This window comes from Triticum urartu, chromosome 4 (assembly GCF_003073215.2).
Source record: "Triticum urartu cultivar G1812 chromosome 4, Tu2.1, whole genome shotgun sequence".
NCBI classification, from domain to species: domain Eukaryota; kingdom Viridiplantae; phylum Streptophyta; class Magnoliopsida; order Poales; family Poaceae; genus Triticum; species Triticum urartu.
Genome location: NC_053025.1, coordinates 421,145,641 through 421,169,738, shown reverse-complemented (window position 1 = coordinate 421,169,738; position 24,098 = coordinate 421,145,641). Strand labels below are relative to the sequence as shown.

Genomic DNA, 24,098 nt, shown 5'->3' with positions numbered 1-24,098 from the left:
ATGCTTGAAGTGCACCTTCTCCATCGCTTTTGCCAGCCGGGGTTGTTTCAAGAATAGTCTCGGTCTCATCAGCTGCTTTCTTGATCTGGGCACGCTATGAACAGAAATGGTATTAGCGTGTTAGGCAAGCGAAGATGTGAATAGTGTGAATGAAAAGCAAAGAGGGAAAATACCACAAAGTTCATCAGTGGAGCTGAAGGGATCACTGAGTTGCCTTTCCTGACTAATGCGTTGTATTGGTGCTGGGCTACCTCATCAAAAACAGTGGGTTCTTCCAAAATCTCCTCAGCATACGCCGGCTTGCATACCTCCACACGGTTACTTGCAAGAAACCATGTGAGATAGTTGTTGAACGCTACAGGGCAGTGCTCACGAAGCTGGACTCCTTTTTCAGCCCTAGCTTGCTCCACACTAAGTGCAAACTGTACGACATACTTTCTGTGATGCTTGTCCCAATCCTTAATCTTCCGCTGTCTTTTCCTATCCAACCTGCAAGTTAGAAACATAATATTAGTAGCATCGAAACCGCCGAGAAGCTGCTAAGTGCTCAAGGTTAATTATATCTTACGCGTGTAGCAACTTGTCCGTGTCCTCCCACTCCGGCAGATGTGCTTGGAACAAACCAAACTGACGGCGCACTCGATGTGGGAGGTGAAGCTCAACCACCCAGTTGCATATGAGTGGGCACCGCATACGCCAGAGATCCCTATCCATAGTGCACATCGGATTCAGCCTGAACTCTAAAGGGTTACCAAAACTGTCTCCTATTCCATACGACTCCCATATCACCTGCAAAATGGGATATAATGCAAAATTGATATCGACTTGCAATAGAAGCATCATAATCACTTATGCAATGTCAATTCACCTGCTCAGGCGTGATCGCGTCAAGCTTGCTCTGGTACAACTTGTACATGACCGAGGGATCATCTGTCGTCTCATTTAACACATCCCACTTGTAAGCCCAAGTGGGTCGCCGTAGTAGGTTGCCTTTGTCGTCCCAATCATCGTACTTCACGGTCTTCGGACGTCCAACCGGCAAACGCTCCCATCTCCATATGGAAAGTGCGAGCAAACAACCACCAATACCTCCAGATGACCTACAGCAGGCTTTGTCCAACTGCACATAAAAGAGAACATGGTTCAATTAAGAGCAAGATCGCATTCATAATGTAGCAATGAAGTGAAAAGGAAACAACTTCATACCTGTCTATACAAGTAAGCCAGTGTCACCGAACCCCAACTCCAATTGCTATGGAAGACGGTTAACGCCTTCAGCCACATCCATGGAGCATTCTTGCATGTGCCATCAGCAAACATAGTCTTGGATATCACGTACCACATGTAGACACGAGCATATGTCTTGAGCGTGTCCTCATCAGCTTCCGGTGGGCAAGTACCAAAGTGCTCAGTAATCCACGTGAAAGTAGCACCGGCTGCGACTCTTTCCTTCTTCTTGTCTTTTGCTGCTGGTTCCGGAGGCTTCGGAGGAACCATACCGATAAGGGCATGCATCTGCGTGCGCCACCCATCGGAATCGGTGCTCATACATAGAGAATTCCCATCGATAGAAAGACCGGTGATCATAGCAATATCCTGGAGCGTCACGGTCATCTCCCCGGTCTGAAGATGGAAACTATGTGTCTCCGGCCGCCAATGATCAATAAGCACGGTGAGTGCTGGAGCATTGTTGGGTGGCGTCGACCGTCTGACCATATGAATGAAAGGGAGAAGTCCTGTCTCCCTTACATACGGTATGTATCGCTCATCATAGAGCATCCACCCAAGGATGACCCCGTGAGAACGAAGCTTCAAAGGTGCAAGATCCTACAAACAAACAATTCATAACATTACATATGGGGCATTTGTGTTTGAAATAAATACGAAATTCATAAAACAGGCCACTTTCATTATTACCCGTTGCTCCACCGCCATAGCGTACGGCCGGTGTTGTTTGTCCCAGTGATCATCGAGAAGCCAAACCATCCTAACAATTTTGAAAGAAAACTTTTTTGTCAACACGATTATCTTTTGAATACAAATAAACTAAAGTACGCCTACTAGATGCAACCATACCAATCTATGTATCCAACCATATCAAATCAAACAAAACTAATAAACTAGGGTTCCACAAATAACTAGGCCTACTTCATACAAATAATTTTTCCATAAACTATGCCTACTTCATACAAATAACTCTTCCATACACTAAACTAGGGTTCCACAAATCAAACAAACAAGGGTTGTAATACATGCAAAGTTCTAATACATGCAAGATTCAAATCTAATCTAATCAAACAAGGATTCCCCAAATCTTCAAAATATCATATTTTCTATGGATAGAAAGAAGGGGATCGGAGGAGAGTACCTTCTAGGATGGATTGGTGAAGAAATGCACGGACCAAATCGTCGGATCTGAAGGATTTGGGAGAGGGGATTGAGAGGGGGAGAGGAGGAAGCCGCCGGCGCCGCTGCTTCTTTTGCAACTGAACGAATGGGGTGGGGTGGGGGGGGGGGAGGGGGGAGCGAGCGGCTGGCATCTAAGTCACAGTGCAGTGCCCGAACGCTAGGCGCTGCACATTACATGTGTGACGCCTAGCACGGAGGCGCTGCACTGCTGGGTGCGGGCCCAGGGGCTGCCACAGTGGACTGGAGTGCAACGCCCCCGAGCTAGGCGTTGCACCGTAGGGTGTGGCGCCGTCGTGGCGGGCGCTAGGGGTGGAAACGGATCGGATGCGGATCGGATAGTGCTCTTACCACTTCCATTTTCATATTTTCAAAACGAATACGAATCCAAATACGGATGTTCTCGGATACAGATGCGGCTCGGATATTATTCGAATACGGATACGTATCGGATATTTTCTTGATTCAGAACGGATACGAATTATATCAACATGTTGCTTAAGTAAATTAGTCGATAGCTATGTAACCTAAAATAATCAACTTGTGACATACAATAAGTCAATGATAAATAGGTTTATGAATAAATACTATTGTAATGCATACTAATTTATAAGTTTAATCATATAAAGAGTAAAATTTGACCACTTATTTGGCTTTTATTTTGGATAATTGGAATACTGAGCCTAGAATTTTAAAAAATACCTCCCATAATCTTATTCGGAAACGGATATATCCACTTCCATATCCATATTTGTGTCAAAATCTCCTACCATATTTTATTTTATATTTGTTTAATAAATTCGGATACGGACAATTTCCATTTTCATTTTGGTTCAGATGCGGATGTTTCGGATACGAATAGACATTTTCTCGAATACGAATATCGGATATTTCGGATTATCCGCTACCACTTTCCACCCCTAGCGGGCGCTTTACAAAAAGGTCAGTGCTGTGAAATAGTTTCACGGGCAATTTATTCCGTGAATTGATTTCATCCCAAGGTCAAAATTGTCAAATTTGCCCCTTCATGTATCCATTGGCCCGCCACCCCATGGTGTTGTTTGATTGTTATTTTTCTATATACTAGAGGCAACATGGTCATTTAATAACCTTTAAAAGGGAGTAGGAACATTTTAGTCTGAAAACAAATAGGAAAGGACTTTTTAAAGATTAGGGATTTTTTAGTTGGGATTAGAAAAAATACGTAGACTAGAGAATCAAACACCACCTGAGCGCGCAACTAAAAATATAAATCAATCAGCCGGATAATGCTCTCGAAGTCTGGTCCCAGTTGACCTGTTCACCGCGATAAGCTCGACGCAAGACCAACGACTTGCCTAGCTTCGCAAGTAACGCAACCGATACCTCCGCGCCCGTCCACACGATTGCGATCCGACGGGGCCGCCGCCTCCGCGGCCGCCTGCTCTCGACAGCGACGTCGACTCGTCGATGCGGGGGCGGAGACCTAGAAATGCCGCCCTCCGGCCCCGCTTCCTCCCCAAATCCGGCATTGGCGAGCTTCCGCAATCCCCGAAAAGGTCTCAGCTCGATCGATTTTCTTGCGCACCCTCTATTTTTGTGGTTAGCTTTACTGCGCGAATGTTGCGATGCTTTCGACCGTTTAGAGCTTAGGCTTTGGTTGGCCAATGGTTCGTTTATGTTTAGGATGGGGATCAGCAGATGGTTCACTTGCTTGGTTGCCAACTTGCTTGACTTATACAGCACTACAATTTTACTGTGAAATGTTTGCTCTAAGCAGTCTATGTGTATGTGGCACGCTTTTGTTGCTATTTTGCGGAAATGCCCCCTTACTCTGTTTTTTTTAAGAAAAGAAGGATGACCCCCGGCCTCTGCATCTGGGAGATGCATACGGCCACTTTATTGATTATTCTCGAGGACCTTACAAAGTGTTACAACAATAAGCCTGAATCCACCATCTAGGCAACATATGCCGCTACTCCTATCCATATGATGAAGGGGTGCTAGCTGGGCCACTACCCAGACCACTCACCTAATCCTAACATCGAAAGCCGGAATCCCCAGCCTAGCCACATACCGGGTCTGGGGCATAAACCGGTCTGACGCACTCACAAGTGTCGTCTCCATCATCTTCCACTGGTCCATCTCCAAGCAGATTGAGGTGCCAACCTTGGCAGGCTCCTCCGCCATCAACGCCACCATGACGCCAAATGACGACCACCACCTACGCTAGAACATCTCCAAGCAAACAAGAAAACAAGGAAAGCCCAAAAGATACAAGGGGGCACTCTGAACTTACAACACATCGGAGAGCTAGTTACAAGAGGTAGGGCACTACTAGCATAAACCGATGACCGCAACCCTCAGGCGCCAAAGACACAGGAGGAATGCCGCTGGGACAAACACCAAGCCGGCCACACCATCACGCGCCAAGAACGTCTAAAGGCTGCAGGAAAGCCGCCGAGCAACAACAGAGAGGCGGACAGCGGGACAGCGAGAGGCACTGCACCTGCTGCCGGCCAAAAACCCCACCTTCAGCAGCCCTACGCCCGAAACCACACTCCCCAGACAACGCCTCCATGGAGGGAACGACACACACGGCGCCGCCGCTGCCCAATCCTGCCGGATTTTGGGTTTTCACCCGGGAGAGGGAACGGAGGTGGGGAGAAGGAGACCACGACATCGCCTCCAAGAAAGAAACGTCGCCCAAGGCCGACGTCGATGCCGGGCCGAACCAGTCGGCCAGGGGTTTCCCCCGGTCCCGATCTGCAACACCAGCCCCAAACTCCACCGGATCCAGCGACCAGCCGCGGGAAACCAAGCGCAGAGGGGGAGGGAGCGAATTGGGGACGGCAAACCTCCAGATCTGGCGAGGAAGAGGAGGCCTCCACGCTGTAGCCACCGGCCGCCGACGCCCCACCGCCCCCGCAGTCGAGGACGCCGGCCAGAGCCCTCCGCGAGCGCCGTTCAGGGAAAGAACGGCGACGCCACGCCGGCAGGGGCCGCCGCCCCTGGGATCCAGATCCTCCGCTGCAGGAGCGACGAGGGCCTCGCCGCCACCGTCACTGGCGGCCGCGCAGGCTTGCCCGGCGACCACCTCAGGTGGCGACGAGGAGGGAGAGGAGGGGTGGGGGAGGCGGCGCTCGGGAACCCTAGCCGCCGCCCGAGTCGCCCGGTCACGCGACGCGGGGGCCGAGAGACCTCTGTTTCTTTGTCCCTTTTAAGCCGGTTCCTGCATGCATTACTTACTTCAAGCCTTGTTGTATGCTCTGCAAGTCTGACAGCTTCTCATGTCGGCCGAACAATAGTACACTATAGTGCCAAGTGAAATATTTGATGACTATTCCCCAATTCATAGGTTATTGTCACAGTTTTCGTTTTGGTACACTATGCCTTGTATATTTGTAGCAATTTGTTTTCATAAAGTTCCCTAAAAAAAGTTGGTTTCGGAAAGAGTGTTCAGGATGGCCTCTAGCGCAACTTAATTCGGGCCAAAACATTTCAATTGATTCCTTAAAAGTAAATGTTTGAATTACGAGGATTTTTTTCCTCAGGACATATACAGTAATTAATTCAGTATACATTATGTGTATTGCTTTGATGGATGGCAAGAGAATTGTTGCTTGTCCGCGATGAAGTGCAGCCCTGCAAAGTAAACTGCAAAATACAATACCCCTGTCGCAATCTGTTGGTGCTAACTTGTATTCTGGTCTTCTCTTGGCTTCACTTCTACTCCTACATTACTGCCCTGACTTAGTTAATGTTTCATATTCTTGCTTCTTCCCTGTCCATTGTAACTTTGATGCTCTATGTTTCTGGGGTTGCAGTATATGTATTTGCGCAGAACGATCAATCAGTTACTGCTTTGGTTTCAGTTGTGACAGGTCGCAATGGCCGTCCCAAGAAGGTCTTTGGATGGCAGGTTGTTCTGGGTGCTGGGTCTTGTTTGTGCCATGTATCAGATATTTTTTGTTCGGTCAGCAGCGGGTCAAACAGCACAGTTGAGTGTGAATGCTTCACCTCAGAATACTCAGATGATTCCTGAGAATATGTTTGGCATCTTTTTCGAGGTCAGGTTCATTTTTAACTGTTGATTCATACATTGATTTTGAGTAGTTATATGAGCCACATGTACTAGTAAATTCGTTCTCATACCCTATCAACACCATGCTTTGACAACGTTGGACTATTTACTTGGCCAACTCAACAAACTCTGTGTTAGATGGCTACGTATAGCCAACTGCAGCCCGCATAACATATTTGTATGATTGCGTGTAGAATTCACGAGCTGTAGAATTGCAACAAATATTCAGGATTTCAACTAGTGATTACCCATGACTGTTTTCTGCAACTGAGGGACAATTTATTTGTGGTGAGACCAGCCAGCAAACCTGTTGGCTGCTTATTCCTCTAAAAGAATTCATGCAGCCGAACCTTGTAATATAGTGTTAGAGGTTATTTAGTTTTTGTACTTGGTTGAGGATTGTTGCTTATTATTGGTTTTACTTGTAGGAGATTAACCATGCCGGGGCTGGTGGGTTGTGGGCCGAACTTGTAAATAATAGAGGTAATGTGATCTGATATCTGAGGTGTCAAAGATATACATGCACTTTGGTTTGTCTGATTGAAGTGAGTGCTCGTCATTTTGGCACTTCTTGGCGTATTACCTGGCATAGTTCAAAATTTTCACTTATAATTAGTTTCCAGGGAAATTACTGCAGGGTCATAATGCTCTTTGCTCGAATTAACTGCTACTGATCTCTTTTGTAACTGTAAATTGTTTAATGAGAAGCTACTGACTAATTGTTTGTCTCATTCTGTTAATTACAGCTCTGTTACAACATTAGGTATTAGCGGCGACTAATCATTTATACATAATTCTTGTATGTGGTGAAGAGTTGTTTAGAGGACATGCAATTAGAAGTAGATAATGAGCTAAACATTCTGTCCTACATTTTCATTTATTACCTGGCATAGTTCAAAATTTTCACTTATAATTAGTTTCCAGGGAAATTACTGCAGGGTCATAATGCTCTTTGCTCGAATTAACTGCTACTGATCTCTTTTGTAACTGTAAATTGTTTAATGAGAAGCTACTGACTAATTGTTTGTCTCATTCTGTTAATTACAGCTCTGTTACAACATTAGGTATTAGCGGCGACTAATCATTTATACATAATTCTTGTATGTGGTGAAGAGTTGTTTAGAGGACATGCAATTAGAAGTAGATAATGAGCTAAACATTCTGTCCTACATTTTCATTTATTACCTGGCATAGTTCAAAATTTTCACTTATAATTAGTTTCCAGGGAAATTACTGCAGGGTCATAATGCTCTTTGCTCGAATTAACTGCTACTGATCTCTTTTGTAACTGTAAATTGTTTAATGAGAAGCTACTGACTAATTGTTTGTCTCATTCTGTTAATTACAGCTCTGTTACAACATTAGGTATTAGCGGCGACTAATCATTTATACATAATTCTTGTATGTGGTGAAGAGTTGTTTAGAGGACATGCAATTAGAAGTAGATAATGAGCTAAACATTCTGTCCTACATTTGTGTGGTTCCCTTATGTTGGTTCTGTTTTATGTGCAAATCTCTAACAATTTAAGTTGCAGGTTTTGAAGCTGGTGGTCCTAATACTCCTTCAAACATTGACCCATGGTTGATAATTGGAGATGAATTGAACATTATTGTTGCAACCGACCGCTCATCCTGTTTTGCAACTAATCCAATCGCACTTCGGATGGAAGTACTTTGTGAATCTAGTGGAAATGATGTCTGCCCACCAGGAGGTGTCGGTATTTATAATCCTGGCTTCTGGGGCATGGTATGACTTTTACTTATCTAACCCAAATTCAGGATTCTGAATCTCATGTGACTTGAGCTTTTCTCATTTTCCATATACCTATTTAATACTGTAGAAGGAATTGTGTGCATCGATATTCTCATTGATCGTGCACTAGGCACATATATAGGTACAAGGGGTGCGACCGATGTCTTCTCTCCCAAGATACACGTAAATACAGAGGGAGAGAGACACTGCAGGTGCGGCATACAAAACCCAGACCTACATACGTACATACATGTTCAACACCACCCCCCCCCCCCCCCCCCCCGGCAGTCGAAGCGTCGCCGGTGACGCAAAGATTGGACCGAAAGCCCTCGAAAGTCGAGGTAGGTAGTCCCTTCGTCATAACATCGGCGAACTGCTGATTGGTGGGCACATGCAAAACTCGAACACGACCAAGTGCGACATGCTCCTGAACGAAGTGGATGTCGAGCTCAATATGCTTCGTCTGGCGGTGATGACGGTGTTGAACAGGGTTGGCAGCGAGGTAGACCGCGGAGACGTTGTCGCAGTAGACAAGCGTGGCCTTGGGAACCTCACATAGCAACTCCTGAAGGAGTTGTCGTAGCTAGGAGCACTCCGCGGCGGCGTTGGCCATAGCCTTGTACTCGGCCTCGGCGCTCGATCGTGAGACAGTGGGTTGTCGTTTAAACGACCACGAAATCAGAGAGGGCCCGAGGTATACACAGAAGCCGGAAGTGGAGCGCCGAGTGTCGGGACACCCAACCCAGTCGGCGTCGGAGTAGGCGACAAGGCTGGTGTCGGGGGATGCCGTCAGGGTGAGACCCATGGCCGTAGTGCCACGTATGTACCGGAGGATACGTTTCACCAGAGCCCAATGGGTGTCACGAGGGGCATGCATGTGAAGGCACACCTGCTGAACAACATACTGGATATCCGGCCGCGTCAGTGTGAGGTACTGAAGAGCACCGACGATGGAGCGGTAGAAGGGAGCGTCGGACGCCGGAGAGCCCTCGACGGTGGACACCTTAGCCTTCGTATCGACAGGCGTGGAAGCATGCTTGCAATTAAGCATGCCGGCTCGCTCTAGAAGCTCGTAGGCGTACTTCTGCTGATGCAGAAAGAAGCCAGTGGCACGGCGAACGGCCTCGATGCCGAGGAAGTAATGGAGAGCCCCCAAGTCCTTGAGGGCGAACTCGGTGCCAAGGCGAGCGGTGATCTGCTGATGTAGCGCTGGCGAGGACGCAGTCAGGATGATATCGTCGACGTACAGGAGAAGGTATGCAGTAGCGGCGCCCTGGTGATAAACGAACAGGGAGGCATCGGACCGTGTGGACCGGAACCCCTGCTGCTGAAGGAAGGCCGTGATCCGCTGGTACCAGGCCCAAGGTGCCTGCTTCAACCCATAAAGAGAGCGGGAGAGCAAGCACACCTGGTCCGGATGGGTGGCGTCGACGAAACCGGTGGGCTGCTGACAGAACACCTGCTCGTCGAGGTGACCATGCAAGAAGGCATTGGACACGACGAGCTGGTGAACTGGCTAGGCGCGAGAGACAGCCAGCTGGAGCACAGCGTGAATCGTGCCCGGTTTTACAACCGGGGCGAAGGTGTCGGTGAAGTCCATGCCGGCGCGCTGTCGAAAACCACGCACCACCCATCGCGCCTTGTAGCGCCCGAGGGAACCGCCGGGGCGAGTCTTGTGGCGGAAAACCCACTTGCCAGTGATAACATTGGCACGGGGAGGCCGCGGGACAAGCTGCCACGTACGGTTGCGCTGCAGAGCGTCGAACTCCTCACGCATCGCAGCAAGCCAGTTCGGATCCCGAAGGGTTGCGCGAGCAGAGGTAGGCAGCGGGGACGGGGCCGAGGTAGACGCGGCGCATGCGTACTCGTCGGAGGTGTAGCACGTGCTAGGACGAAACGTTCAAGTCCGAGCCCGAGTGACCACACCGGTGAGGGGTGCAGCCACCGCCGGCAAAGACCGGCGATGAGGAGGTCGAGCCGGTCTCTGTGGATGTCGAGGGGTCTGCGGCATCGCCTCGCGGGGCCGAGCCGGAGACGGGGGCGCCAGAGGCCGCGGCGGCGGGGGCGCCTGAGGAGGCGGCCACACTCGAGACGCCGCGGGAGGGGGCGGCCGGACCTGAGGGCGCAGGGAGCGCTAGCGGGACCGGGGCTGGGGCGCTGCTCGGCGAAGGGGGTGGCCCACTGTAGGTGGTGGCAGGGGCGAGCCGAGCCGCGGGAGGCGCCGAAGTCTGCGGGGGAGGGACGGTACCTGCTGAAAAGGGAACACCAGCTCATCAAAGTACACGTGCCGCGATGTATAAACGCGGTGGGACACTGGATCATAGCACCGGCAACCTTTGGTGTTGGGAGGGTAACCGAGGAAGATGCAAGGAACCGACTGGGGAGCGAGTTTGTGAGGAGTGGTGGACGCGGTGCTAGGATAACACAGACACCCGAAGATGCGGAGACCATCATAAGATGGAGCCGCACCGAAGAGGAGCTGGTGAGGAGCGTAGTTCTAGCGAGTGCGGCACGGGCGGATGTTAAGGAGGAGACTGGCGGTGGCGAGAGCATCCGGCCAGGACCGAGGAGGCACGTTGGAATGGAAGAGCAACGTGCGGACGCAGTCATTAAGAGTGCGAATGACACGCTCGGCGCGGCCATTTTGCTGGGACGTGTAGGGACAAGTGAGACGAAAGATGGTGTCGTGAGAAGCGAGGAGGTTACGGACGGCTACGTTGTCAAACTCTTTTCCGTTGTCAGTTTGTAGGGCAAGGATAGGACGAACGAACTGTGTGGTGACATAGGAATAAAAGGCGGTGAGTGTGACGAGAGCACCGGACTTGCGACGAAGAGGAAAAGTCCACACGTAATGTGAAAAATCATCCAATATCACCAAATAGTATAGATAGCCCGTGTTGCTTGCAACCGGGGACGTCCAAACATCACTATGCAATAACTGAAACAGAAAAGTGGAAATGTTGGTAGACTTGCTAAAGGGAAGTCGAACGTGCTTGCCGAGACGGCATGCCTCACAAGTGTGGTTGTCAACCTTATTACATGAGAATGAAAAACTTTGAAGAATCTGATGTAAAACTGTGGAGCTGGGATGACCGAGACGAATGTGCCAAAGGTCGACACTAGCGGCGAGGGCGGCTGGACGGGTGGCGGTGGTGGCGGAGGGATGCACCGGGTAGAGCTCGTCGGGGCTATCACATCGGTGGAGTACCATCCGTGTACGGGCGTCCTTCATAGAAAAGCCAACATCATCAAATTCGACAGTAATATGATTCTCACGAGCAAGGCGACAAACAGATACAAGGTTTGTAACTAAGTCAGGAGAGACAAGAACATTTGACATGTTAATCGGAGTGGAAGTAGAGGGAAATGACATATGACCAACATGTGTAATGGGTAAGGAGGAACCGTTACCAACGGTGATGCGAGTGGGAGTATGAACGGGAGTAGAAGACGTGAGGTTACCGGGATGAGATGTCATATGAGCAGTGGTGCCCGAGTCCATGTACCAGTCACCACTGCCACCATAGTTGCTAGGTGACGGAGCCGAGTGCAGGGCGGTGAGGAGGGCGGGATCCCACGGTGGCGGCACCTGGGGCAGGTAGAACCCGCCATAAGGTGGCGCTGGGGCGGCGCCATAATCGCCCGAGACCGACGATGCAGGGAGGGCCGAGTAGGGGGCGTCGCCGGGCGCGGCGAGGTACGCTTGGTGGCTCGCCGGGCGGGGCCCAAGGATGCCCGGGGCGGGAGGCCGGGGGACCAGCATCGAGTACGCGTGAACGGCACCCATCCATGGGTTGGTGTCGTAGGTCCACGGAGGGGTGGCCTGCTGCTGACGAGGAGCCCCACGTGCGCCGGCTGCTAATGCTTGCGCCCACCCCCGCGGCGGTTGCCGCGTCGCCCGCCACCCTGCGGCTGCTGCTGGGGAGCGGCGGGAGCGGCGGGGGCGCGGGCGGTAGGGGGTAGAAGCCCGGGGGCGCAGGGGGCGGCGCGGGTGGCGGCGGGGCGCTGCGAGAGGTGCCGGCGGCGAGGGCGTGGTGCTGCACACGCTTCTTCACCCCCTTCATCCGGCGCTCCTCCAACCACAAGTACGCCACAAACTTGGGGAAGGAGGGCTTCGGTATCAAGGTGAGGTTGGAGGCGGCGTTGCCGAAGTCCTCGTTGAGGCCGGCAGTGAGGGTGTTGAGGAGGAGGTCGTCATCGACCTTGGCGCCGATGTCACAGAGTTCATCCGCCAACGTCTTCAGGCGGCGGCAGTAGTCATCGATGGACTGTTCATCCTGATGACAGTAAAAAAATTCCTGCTGCAGAAAAACGCAGCGCTGAAGCTTGTTGTCGGTGAAGAGGCCGTTGAGCTTGACCCACACGGCGCCGGCGTCATCACCATCGCTCACGACCGTGTGAAACAGGTCCTTGGAGATGGTGGTGAAGAACCACCGGACGAGCGTAGCGTCGATCGCGGTCCACTCGGAGTCGCCTATCATGGCGTGAGAGTCGACGGTGCCGTCAACATGATCCACGAGATTGTTCTCGCGGAAGAGGAGCGAAAAATACGTCTTCCACGCGAAGTACGTGGAGTCGGTGGCATCGAGGACTACGGGGACGCGTTCATGGATGTTGATGTCGCGGATGTTGGTGGGGTCTGGCCCAGCGAAGGGGTTGGAGTAGGTGGAGGCGTTGGAGGACATGGCGGCGACACGGTGAGGGGGAGGAGGGGCGGCGGCTAGGGTTGGGGAGGGGTTGGGGAGTGGTGGCGGCGGCTGGGAGAGGGAGCAGTGGCGCGGGGAGGAGTTAGCGGCGGCGGCGGCTAGGGTTGGGCGGAAGCGATTAGGAGAATCGTGACGGTATCTGATACCATGTAGAAGGGATTGTGTGCATCGATATTCTCATTGATCGTGCACTAGGCACATATATAGGTGCAAGGGGTGCGGCCGGTGTCTTGTCTCCCAAGATACACATAAAATACAGAGGGAGAGAGACACTGCAGGTGCAGCATACAAAACCCAGACCTACATACGTACATACATGTTCAACAAATACCAAGAGACAAGATATTAAGATCCATTAAACCTAGATCTTTTGCAGTCACTACTCATTAGTGACACACTGACTCACTGCTCACTGCTCACTGCATTAGAGTTGATACAGTATCTGTTATTTTCTTCTTCCTTTTAGGCTTTTATATGTGAACAATATAAGTTTGTTTCGAGTATAACAATAAGAATTGCTTTCGCTACCATGGTTGTAGAATATTGAGGAAGCGAAGGTTTATAAAGTCAGCATGTACATCAGGTCATCAGACTCCATGGATCTAACAGTTTCCTTGACAAGTTCAGATGGTCTTCAGAATCTAGCTGCTTATACCATCACGTAAGCAATACTGTGGTTTAATTTACCTACAGTTCAGCATTTATTATTACAACTATGGCTCTCTCCGTGTAATGGATGTTTGTTCTAATTCTTTCTTCCGTAGGGCTGATAAGGAAGATTTTAAAGAGTGGGCGAAGGTTGAGTTTGATCTGCAATCAAGTGAAAGAAATTCTAACTCAAGGCTTCAGCTTACAACCAGAACAAGTGGCATTGTTTGGTTTGATCAAGTATCACTTATGCCATCTGATACTTACATGGTAATTTATTTTCCAATTATTATCTGGATATCGTCCTTTTCCTTTTGTAACATAACAGATGGCATGTTTCGACTGCAAAGTTCCCTTGCATCCACAAGAATTGAGACACAACATAGCAGTAAATATATATTCGATTATGCAACAACTATCTACGTTTCAATTATGATTTCAGGTATCCATTTTTTTTACAACTCAATGAACTTAAGTTATTTGTCCATGGATAGCTTTGATGCTGTAAATACGAAATTCTGTTGTGCAATTTACAACTATTTATGTTTCAGTTATCATGTCATAAATAAATCTAAACATTTAATAACCTGCGACCAGAGTTCTCACTAAACTTAGTTTGCGTACATGTATACGTATTGTTCAGCAAGCAGTTCTAGTAGTTCACATTCAAATGTTTCTTAATACAGGTGCATTGGTCATAATTAAAATTGCACGGTGTACTTTTATGATACTTTTACCCCTGGAAATATCCACAAGATATCAAGTTATCTATTTGTGTATCTTTTGTAGCATTATCAATTTGTTCTTAATTTGCACATGACATATAATTTAAGAAGAAAAATGAATATTATCTAGAGTTTCCATCGTTGATTACAATGTATCTTTCGATCATTTTCCTTTTCAGGGGCATGGTTATCGTAAAGATCTTGCGTCTATGCTGGCAAATCTAAAGCCTAAATTTTTGAAATTCCCAGGTTTGTCACTGTTCTTTTCATCTTTCATCTGTGATTCATATCAAAAGGTGAAGATATTATGCCTTGTAGTTAATATCTGGTAGAAGTTCCACGATTTTTTGCACTACAAGATTGACAATGTACTGTGAATATTGTACAATTTCTATGTCTAAAAGTCAGCTTACGTGTTCAAGTATTCAATGACATATGTTAATTGTTCTTTTTTCTCAACCATGTATTTCTGCACTTAAGAGTACAATATTAGACTGGGTAGACTCGTGGTAACGAACTAAACTAGTACTGTATTAGATACATATTCTTCTCTCTATCACTATATGTGCTATGACTGAACGAAGATACCTTGCAAAATTATAAGCAACTGATACTATCAGTTGCCACTGGATTATCTTGTTTACACAAAACTTCTTCACACACAGTTTATGGGTTTGGCATAACAAACTGCATGAACATGATTTACTACGCGGATAAAAGTTCACTCTAGAAAGACTTTTTTGTTTTCTTGCTTCAAATGCTCTGGCAGCATACCAAACAGGCTATTGGCGCTTAGGTGTTTTTGAGGTTTCAAATAATCATTTGATGTTTTCCCTCAGTATATGTAGCTGTGGTTGGTAGATTTTGTAACATAAACTGTATAAAGAAGTTGTGTGTCGAACAACATGATTCAGTGGCAAGTAGTAATAGTCAGTATAGTAAGCTCTGATAAAAAGATTTTGTAACATAAGGTTAAAACTAAGAAAATAGGTTAAAGCTCAGTTATGATTAAACATTGATTTCTGGAGATTGATAGTATGCTGATTACATGTTTTAGGTGGAAACTATGTCATGGGAAACTACCTGTTAAATGCATTTCGCTGGAGTGAAACCGTTGGACCCTGGGAGGAGAGACCTGGTCATTTTAATGATGTTTGGGGCTACTGGACTGATGATGGACTTGGATTCTTTGAGTTCCTTCAAGTGAGTAAAAAAACCTACTGCTTGACTTTGATCTGGAAATCATTAGACAATTGCAAACAGTCTAAAGCTGAGATTTGTTATTTTATTACTGTAGTTAGCAGAAGACCTTGGTGCTTGCCCAGTTTGGGTGGTCAATGATGGTAATTACTATGTCTAGGAAGTAAAAATGATTGTTTGCTAATCTGGTGATGTGATCAATTCTTTTCATTGTGGCAGGGGCTAGCCGAAATGAACAAGTGCCATCTGCCACAATAGCTGCTTTTGTAAAGGTATGTTCTTGAATATTGTTATACATTTGTTCACGTGCCATGGTCTATATCTATTCCTCCCTTAGTAGGTTTTCTTATTTTCTGAGCATTAGTCTAACAAAGTAAAAATTGCGATTGCCTGTTTACTCTCTTTACTGAATTTATTCCCCAATAATAAGGAAAGGATTACACGATAAATGAACCATCCATTTATTTTAAAAGCCATCTCAGTAAAGAACCAAGTAGAATAGAAAATTAAATACAGACATAATCTTGTAACTAGGATTCAGAAATGGCATCCCTAGGGTGAATAGTCAGAAGGGAATCTGCTAAATATAATCATATATGTGTGCTTACGCAATGTTTTTTTTGGAAACAAGTGCATATGGCTAATTACTATATTTGGATGCATAATTGAACAATCACTTGGTCCATATTCTATCTGTTACTACAAATCTCGAATGTCTAGGCTACAGTCTGGCGTGAATATCTGGGAAATAACTAAATATATATCAAAGGTCCACATGAAATACATATTTCTTACATGCCTAGCTGAAGGGTGCCATGCATAATGATCCTAATTAGGATTGCGATAGTAGGTGATCTTTCTTAACAATACTTGTTTCCATTTGTAAGAAATTGTTGTTATTTGAATTTCTTTGCTTTTGCAGGATGTTGTTGACGGTATTGAGTTTGCGAGGGGAGACCCTGGGACTTCATGGGGTTCAGTTCGTGCAGCAATGGGACACCCAGAGCCCTTTCAGCTTAATTATATTTCTATGGGAAATCAGGAATGCTCAATGCACTACTATAAAGGTTAATTTATATATCTCTTGGTTTCTTCACATTTTCTCCATGGATGGCCATACAGGAAAGCAACCTTTATCGAAGCTGCTTTTTTTAAAAAATCTCTGAGTTTTCTCTTGTCTGTATTTGTAGAGAATTACCGCAAGTTCTATTCTGCAATAAAAGCATCCTACCCAGATATCAAAATCATATCCAGCTGTGATAGATCTACCATTTCACCGGTCGAACCTGCTGATCTGTATGATGTTCATGTAAAGACTGTTGCTTGGTCTTCACTTAGATAAAGTATATATATTCAGCTTTAAATGTTGGCAATGTTTGACATCCGCTCTGTGGCAGGTCTATACCTCATCTGGTGATATGTTTTCCAAATCTAGCATGTTTGACAGCACACCCCGAGGCGGACCGAAGGTACGAGCTGTGCTTCTATTAATATCAATTCTCATCCTTACAACTAACCGGTACCCTGTGTAAATTTTAGGCAATTGTTAGTGAATATGCTGTGACTGGAAATGATGCTGGCCGAGGAACACTAGTAGCTGCTTTAGCTGAAGCTGCATTTCTTATTGGATTAGAAAGAAACAGGTTCTTGTATTCTACTTCTGGTTTGGCATCATGGCGATGACAGCAGTCATTTTGAACTTGCGTGTTTTACCAACTTTTTGTACGCAGCGACGCTGTTGAAATGGCAAGTTGTGCTCCACTCTTCGTAAATGACAATGATCGCAGGTAAATGATTCAACTCTCTGAATCAATAAATCAGTCAGTGTACTTCTGACAACGTGCCACAGTTTGTCTACGTGAAGTTAAGCTAAAATTTTGGATAATCCATTGACTTGAATTCTGTAGAGAGATGGAACGATCCCTAGAGAGAGAAATACACTTGTACATCATTACAATTTTTCTACTGATGCCTTTGCCATCCATGGAAATACGTTTGTGCTTAATAATAGGTGGAGTCCAGATGCCATAGTCTTCAACTCATGGCAGCACTATGGATGTCCAAACTACTGGATGTTACACTTCTTCAAGGAGTCAAGTGGTGCAGCACTTCATCCATCTACCATTCAAGTATCGAACTATAATCAACTGGTCGCATCGGCTATCACTTGGCAGAATTCTAAAGATGGCAATACTTACCTAAAAATAAAGGTGCATTTATTCCCTTGTCCCGGAATTAAACTGAGCTGATGAAAATCGAAATAACCAAATCCGTTTATGTCAGGTTCTCAATTTCGGCAACAAGGCTGTAGATCTTAGTATCTCCATAACTGGGCTGGAGAATGAGATTCAGACATTTGGATCCATAAAGACGGTACTTACATCTGGTTCTCTACGGGATGAGAACTCCTTCCAGCAACCAGACAAGGTATGCTACATTGACTAGTTGTCAGTAACCGCAAACTGAATTCGGCACGAGAATTTTCCGTCTTGGATTTGTAGCCTGTAAATTGCAATGCTTATAGTGTTTTGTCTTGAACTTTTGTTTGGAATGCAACAGGTGGTGCCGGTGGAAAGTCCGATAAGCAATGCGAGGGAGGAGATGAGTCTTGTACTGGATCCGTACTCCCTCACCTCGTTTGATCTCCTCTTGGACCCGAGCAATAGCACGATGATGCATTCAGTCCCGGAGTCAAGCTTGCATTCAAGTATGTGAATACAGAAAGGAATGTGATAGACGAGAGAGCCGTCTCCCAATGCAAAACATGAATTTGGATTAAACATAAACTTAATATGGCCGTGTGTGGATGTATGCATAAAGACACAGGTGAAAGGGCAAGTGACTATGATTATAGATATGGTTTAGACTCTAAAGCTTATGAACATATCCTCCGTCGTAGTCTAGGTGGTTAGGATACTCGGCTCTCACCCGAGAGACCCGGGTTCAAGTCCCGGCGACGGAATTTTTCTCGAGGCTTTCATACCGTTTTTGGCGAAAAAGATTTGCTATACTCTCTCCGTTTTAAAATATAGTGCGCCCGCGCTTCTCGAAGTCCAACTTTGACCATAAATTTAATCAACGAGAGAAACTGCGGCGGGAGAAAAAATTATATAATCGAAAACTTCTTTCGAATATGAATTCATTGATATAATTTTTGCTTCCGTCGCAATCGGTTTTCGTAGTTAAATTTACGATCAATCGGTCTTCGTAGTTAAATTTACGGTCAAAGTTGAAGCACGAAGATAGAGGAAGCACTACATTATGCTACATTTTTCTCGAGGCTTTCATATCGTTTTTGGCTAAAAAGATTTGCTATACTCCCTCCGTTTTAAAATATAGTGCGCCCGCGCTTTCTGAGGTCCAACTTTGACCATAAATTTAACCAACGAGAGAAACAGCGGCGGGAGAAAAAATTATATAACCGAAAACTTTTTTGGAATATGAATTCACTGATATAATTTTTGCTCCCGTCGCAATCGGTTTTCGTAGTTAAATTTACGATCAATCGGTCTTCGTAGTTAAATTTATGGTCAAAGTTGAAGCACAGAGATAGAAGAAGTACTACATTATGCTACATTGTGGAATGGAGGGAGTATTTCTGAAAGGAACCGCGTCCTTGAAACGAGAGTATTGACAAACATGTCGAAAATATTCTCCGATGCTCCCGCTGTGAGCAATCATTGACGCGCACCACGACGGCACTCGTGCTCGTGGCCATCCTAATAAGGGAATCTATTCTTAACCCGCTCCCAAATTTAAAATTCCAAATTTCTCGCTCGCCTCATTCATAATCCCGGCAGGAGGAGAATCTCTCGCGGCCACGAAAGCACCGGAGGCAGCCACCGCCTCTGCCCCGCTCCCCCCGACGCCCGCCCATGGCTCCGGCTCCGGCTCCGGCGTCCAGCGGCCGCATCCGGCCGTGGCTGGTGGTTGGCGACCTGGTCCTGGCGGTGCTGTGGGTGTGCGCGGGCGCGCTGGTGAAGCTGGCCGTGTACAACGTGCTCGGACTTGGGGGCCGCCCGGAGGGGGAAGCCGCCAAGGTCTCGCTCTCTGTCGTCTACATGTTCCTCTTCGCCTGGCTTGAATCCGCCACCGGCGGCGCCTCCTACAACCCGCTCACCGCCATCTCCGGCGCCCTGGCCTCCCGCGGTGGCATCGCCCTCTACCTCTTCACCGTCTTCGTACGGGTCCCTGCGCAGGTGATTAGTCGCTCTGTCCCGTCCTTTTATCTATATATATATTAATATACTTGAGACTTGAGACTTGAGACTTGAGAGGAACATTTACCTATTCTTTTCAAGAGAAGAGCCATCACAATCTCACCAGTACCTATTTGAGGGCCATATGATCTTATAATATACTAGTATCTCATAACCAATCCATGAGGTATTTTCGTTGCGACTCTATGCTACCATCAACACACATTTGTTCGATATATTGGACAGCTTTGTTACAACGGGCAGGCAGCTATAGCAAGTGGTGTCAAAATGCCAGAATCTGAACATGACACCAGTATTTGACCACATTATGGATGCCCTAAGCTAATACGTAGTACTATAATTTTTTGCTTTTATGCTATGGGCACACGTGGATACATATAATGTTAAAGAACAGAAAGGCTTTGTAGGTAATTGTGTGGGCATGTGGCATAATGCAGTACTATTACACTGTGGTCACTTTTGTCACATCAGATGTGATATAGATTGATAGCGTAACATAACATCTGTGTTGGCATTGGCAAGTAGATGATTTTCTAGAGATTGGACAAGAGACAGCATATATCATGTGTTACGAAACTTTCTGTTTTTGTTCAAATGATGAAATCGGATGGGAGGGGAGAGATGAACCATCAGATCTATTTAATTCATGTTGAACAATAGATGTTTCATACTCTCTCTGTTGCAAGAAAGATGTTCCATACTTTTTTTTTTGATCCGCAAACCGTAGAACAATAGTTCTAGGTATATTTTTCATATATTATCAATAGTATGTTACAAGGGGAAAGGAAAAAATAGAAAGGCCTGAGAGGCCAAAACAGAGTTAGGGGCTAGCCAATGCCTGCTCTTGGGGAAAAAACATGATTTACAAGTTGCTATCTCCCCTGTCCCCTCCCCCGTGCGGCGGCGCCGCCCCCCACCGGGGAGCCCCCGTCCTCCTCCTACAGCCTCGCCCCACCTCCGCTCCTCTCCGCCGCCGTCGCCCGGGGCATCACAGGGCAAAGCCCTTGTGGCGCGGCGGCGGCGGTTTTCTCCTCGGATCGTGATCTGGTTGGAAGGCGGCGCTCCTTTCCGGCCCGATCGGCGGCGGTGGCATAGATCGGCGGCGACATGGAAGTGGTGCGGCGGCGGCGGGGGAGGACGGCACCAGCAACGGCGGATCTGGCCTTGACTCAGTCGGGCTAATTCGTTGTGCTACCGATCTCAATCGCCGTCAGCGGTGCACTGCTCCTGGACCTGATCTGCATCACGAGGATGTCTGGGGCGCCGACCCTAGGCTTGTTGGTGGTGGCCTTCTTCTTCATCGGAGTTGGTTGGCCGGCTGGCTGTGCTCGCATGGTCATGGCGGCGGTGGTCGCAGTGACCGGCGGCTTGGCCGGTCGGCGGCGGCGGAACTTGGCCGGTGGCAGCGGCAATGTTCTGTCTGGATCCCGGGGCGGCGGCCCTGGAGGGTGGTGGCCGGTGAAGCTAGGGCTTCTCGCGGCGGCATGGCGTGGTGCAGTCCCTGTCCAAGGCGGATCTGTGACGGCGATCTGCTATGGATTGGTTCGGATCAGAGACGGTGACGAGCGCGCGGGATCCTTCTCGGCGGCTCTCGCGGCTTGGCGAGGCGGGGTGGGAGCCCTCTTCCTAGGCTCCAGTGGTGGCACACTCAAGCAGTGGCCGTTGCGCCAGGGATCCCACGGTGGCACTGTTGCTGCGGTTGGTCGCCAAATCTAGGCGGCTGGATCTGGGGCTTTGAAGGCGGTCTAGACGGTGCACAGGTTGTTTGGGTGGATTTCTTGGAACGGATCCGGGTAAAAACCTGGTCTTCGATCGATGGCCGGGGCTGGTGATGACGATGCCCTTATCATCGTTTCCTTCATGAAGGCATCATCGAGGTGAAGCTCCCAACTCCACTCAATACCTCCGGAGGAAACCCTAGATCAGCTGATCGGATGTTGGCGGCAATCATGTGTCGTAACCCCCTTGGGGGTGGCATTCTTGGAGGTGCACTCGGCTTCGCGGGACCAGCGGACGGCTTCTCTGGTGGAGCGGTGCTTCATCCATACATTGATGACGACGGATCTTGACGGCGTGTAACGGTGCAGATTCGGAGTTCGATGTGGGAGGATGGACTCGCGCAGGAGGACGACGCTGTCTGGCGTCATGGTGGCGTCGATGGCAGAGAGACCTGGCACGGTAGATGCAACAGTACAACTCTGAAGATGGAGTCGTGGCAGGTGGCTGCGGCGGCCTCATACCCGGCATGCGTCCTGGTTGAGGAGTGCGCCGGACTGGTAGGTGCTCCATACCAGGCAGGCGTCCTGGTTGGGACCTCAGGTCTTAGATGTTTAGGTTTGATTGCGATGTCTGTTTGGTATTAGGCCCAGGCTATCAGCGCTCCTTCATCAATTGGATAGGTGTAGCGACAGTTGTTGCTGAGACGGTGGCTTTAGTCTTGCTGTTGTATGACTTTATAAGGTCTTGTGAGAATAATTAATAAAGTGGCCGCATGCATCGCCCAGATGCAGAGGCCGGGGGTCATCCTCCTTTTCTAAAAAAAAACAAGTTGTTATCTATCCACTGGTGAAAGGCATAAACATGCTTCTCTTTTATTTTGAATTGCAACAACTTGAGGTCTTGCTTGAGGTAATATCTCCAGGCCTGAAGATATTTTTGGAGATGTTTCATACTTTTGGAGGGGAAAGATACTTCTTTCCTTCTTTGAAGTTTTTTCTCTTTGGCTGATCTGCCTGTTTCTTGTAGCCATGTTGATTTATGGATCTGCACGTCTGTCTAACGTTTGACGTTGTTTGGTTATCAGGTGATTGGGGCGGTTATTGGAGTGATGCTCATGCGATTCACATTCCCTAAAGTAGGTAAAGGAGCTGCGTTAAGCATCGGTGTTCATCATGGGGCTTTAACTGAAGGACTGGCAACCTTAATGGTTGTTATGGTGTCATTGACACTTAAAAAGAAAGAGCAAGGGTTCTTTGTGAAGACATGGATTGCCAGCATTTGGAAAATGACGATTCATATCCTTAGCTCAGATATGACTGGAGGAATTATGAACCCTGCATCTGTAAGTGTTATCTACACCTAATGTCATGAGACTGCTGTAGAAATCAACCTCTTGAACTTGAACTACAACACATGTGCATAACTTCGATACAAATCTAATACAAATCATCAAAGTAGTATGCATACAGATGTATGGCAGCACTAATTACGTTCTGGTTGCCAGTGCATTCCTTAATATTCTGTTCCTTTGCAGTATGTTATGATCAGTTGACATGTGAAATGTTCACATCATCCACTTCTCAACTACTTTCCAAGTGTACCATGGTGATATCAAACTCTGGACATAAAATCAAACAGTTTTTAAGTTGCCTAAACGGCTTTACATGCATGCATTTTCTTGTCGTCTCAAAGATGTTGCATTGATGCTATCGAATACTTCAAAAGGTCATGGTATATCACACCAACTAACAGTTTGACAGATGTTCACTGCTAGCAAGTAGCTATCAAACTTAGTGATAAACCATGAACGTGTTTTTATTCACAGTAGAGTAACACCTGACATGCATTTCTAGCTTGCTACATCTAATTCTTGAGATTGAACTTCAGTTATCTAATGATTCACCTGTGTTATACTCTTCAGGCTTTTGCTTGGGCCTATGCTCGTGGAGATCACACATCATTTGACCACCTATTGGTATATTGGCTTGCACCTCTCCAAGCAACCCTTGTAGCAGTATGGGTGGTTACCTTCTTAACTAAACCCAAGAAGACCAAGGAGCAAGAAGCGGATAAAAACAAGAACAAGAAGGAATAGACTTCAGGAAGTGAGGCCAGCTCGCTTGGTTGGGGAGTGGATGTACATACAGTACCATCGCGTGGGTTGAAGTCCTCATGGACATGAATTTAGGTTCTATTTGGCTTTCCTTCAAGTGTTCCTTCAAAGAAACTAGAAGGAATACTGTTATTGTGGGAGTGGTGTCCACCATTTTTTCTGGAGCAAGAACTCCAGATAATATTATCACTAATTATTCCGAAATGTTTGTCTGTCAGCATGCCCTAATGTATACTTCTTGATATGTGCTAAAATGTTCCAGGCAGATTTTGGAAACAGTAGGCAGGAGATGATACAGCTCAAGTGCGATCAAGACTGTTGAACTCGTCACCTGTCTCGCACTGACTGACAATTGACATTTTGTGATCCTGCAATTATCAGTGTGCCCCTCAAGTCCCATTCTCCATAGAGACTGGGAATGCAGTGTGGTCTAGGTTTTCCAGTTTCCAGAAAAGAATATCATTGCCAATATACGCAGACAAGTTAATATACGAGTTGTGAATAAACATGAATAATAAAACATTCAGCACATATGATGGAGCTAA

General features: G+C 47.3%; 2 protein-coding genes and 1 non-coding gene across 4 annotated transcripts; all 3 read left to right on the top strand.

The window, feature by feature from the left end:
* The first annotated feature begins 3,760 nt into the window (after positions 1 to 3,760).
* LOC125551857 (alpha-L-arabinofuranosidase 1-like) lies at positions 3,761 to 18,358 on the top strand. 2 transcript variants are annotated; one of them, XM_048715229.1, is made up of 18 exons: positions 3,761 to 3,944; positions 6,270 to 6,455; positions 6,898 to 6,952; positions 8,005 to 8,216; positions 13,468 to 13,589; positions 13,693 to 13,846; positions 14,481 to 14,550; positions 15,359 to 15,504; positions 15,599 to 15,644; positions 15,721 to 15,773; positions 16,424 to 16,568; positions 16,692 to 16,810; positions 16,899 to 16,970; positions 17,041 to 17,144; positions 17,232 to 17,288; positions 17,513 to 17,711; positions 17,785 to 17,928; positions 18,061 to 18,358. In XM_048715229.1, the coding sequence occupies exons 2-18, from the start codon at positions 6,276 to 6,278 to the stop codon at positions 18,214 to 18,216; spliced, it is 2,034 nt and encodes a 677-aa protein (XP_048571186.1). In that variant the 5' UTR covers positions 3,761 to 3,944; positions 6,270 to 6,275; the 3' UTR covers positions 18,217 to 18,358. The 2 variants fall into 2 exon arrangements, with proteins under 2 accessions (XP_048571186.1, XP_048571185.1); XM_048715228.1 differs by having other exon boundaries at positions 6,261 to 6,455.
* A 32-nt stretch (positions 18,359 to 18,390) lies between these two features.
* On the top strand, positions 18,391 to 18,463 carry TRNAE-CUC. The gene has a single exon. It is a non-coding gene; the product is annotated as a tRNA-Glu (tRNA).
* Positions 18,464 to 19,171: 708 nt separating this feature from the next.
* LOC125551858 (aquaporin SIP2-1) lies at positions 19,172 to 23,797 on the top strand. The gene is made up of 3 exons (XM_048715230.1): positions 19,172 to 19,700; positions 22,525 to 22,782; positions 23,362 to 23,797. Exons 1-3 carry the CDS (start codon positions 19,377 to 19,379, stop codon positions 23,533 to 23,535), a joined length of 756 nt encoding a protein of 251 aa, XP_048571187.1. The 5' UTR covers positions 19,172 to 19,376; the 3' UTR covers positions 23,536 to 23,797.
* Positions 23,798 to 24,098: the final 301 nt, after the last annotated feature.

Excerpts from the sequence above, each read along its gene's own strand:
- LOC125551858 (XM_048715230.1), top strand. The coding sequence starts at position 19,377 with ATGGCTCCGGCTCCGGCTCCGGCGTCCAGCGGCCGCATCCGGCCGTGG. Across the intron at positions 19,701-22,524 it reads TCGTACGGGTCCCTGCGCAG|GTGATTGGGGCGGTTATTGG; the intron begins GTGATTAGTCGC and ends TTTGGTTATCAG. Across the intron at positions 22,783-23,361 it reads GAATTATGAACCCTGCATCT|GCTTTTGCTTGGGCCTATGC; the intron begins GTAAGTGTTATC and ends TATACTCTTCAG.
- LOC125551857 (XM_048715229.1), top strand. The coding sequence starts at position 6,276 with ATGGCCGTCCCAAGAAGGTCTTTGGATGGCAGGTTGTTCTGGGTGCTG. Across the intron at positions 6,456-6,897 it reads TGTTTGGCATCTTTTTCGAG|GAGATTAACCATGCCGGGGC; the intron begins GTCAGGTTCATT and ends TTTTACTTGTAG. Across the intron at positions 16,971-17,040 it reads CACCCCGAGGCGGACCGAAG|GCAATTGTTAGTGAATATGC; the intron begins GTACGAGCTGTG and ends TGTAAATTTTAG.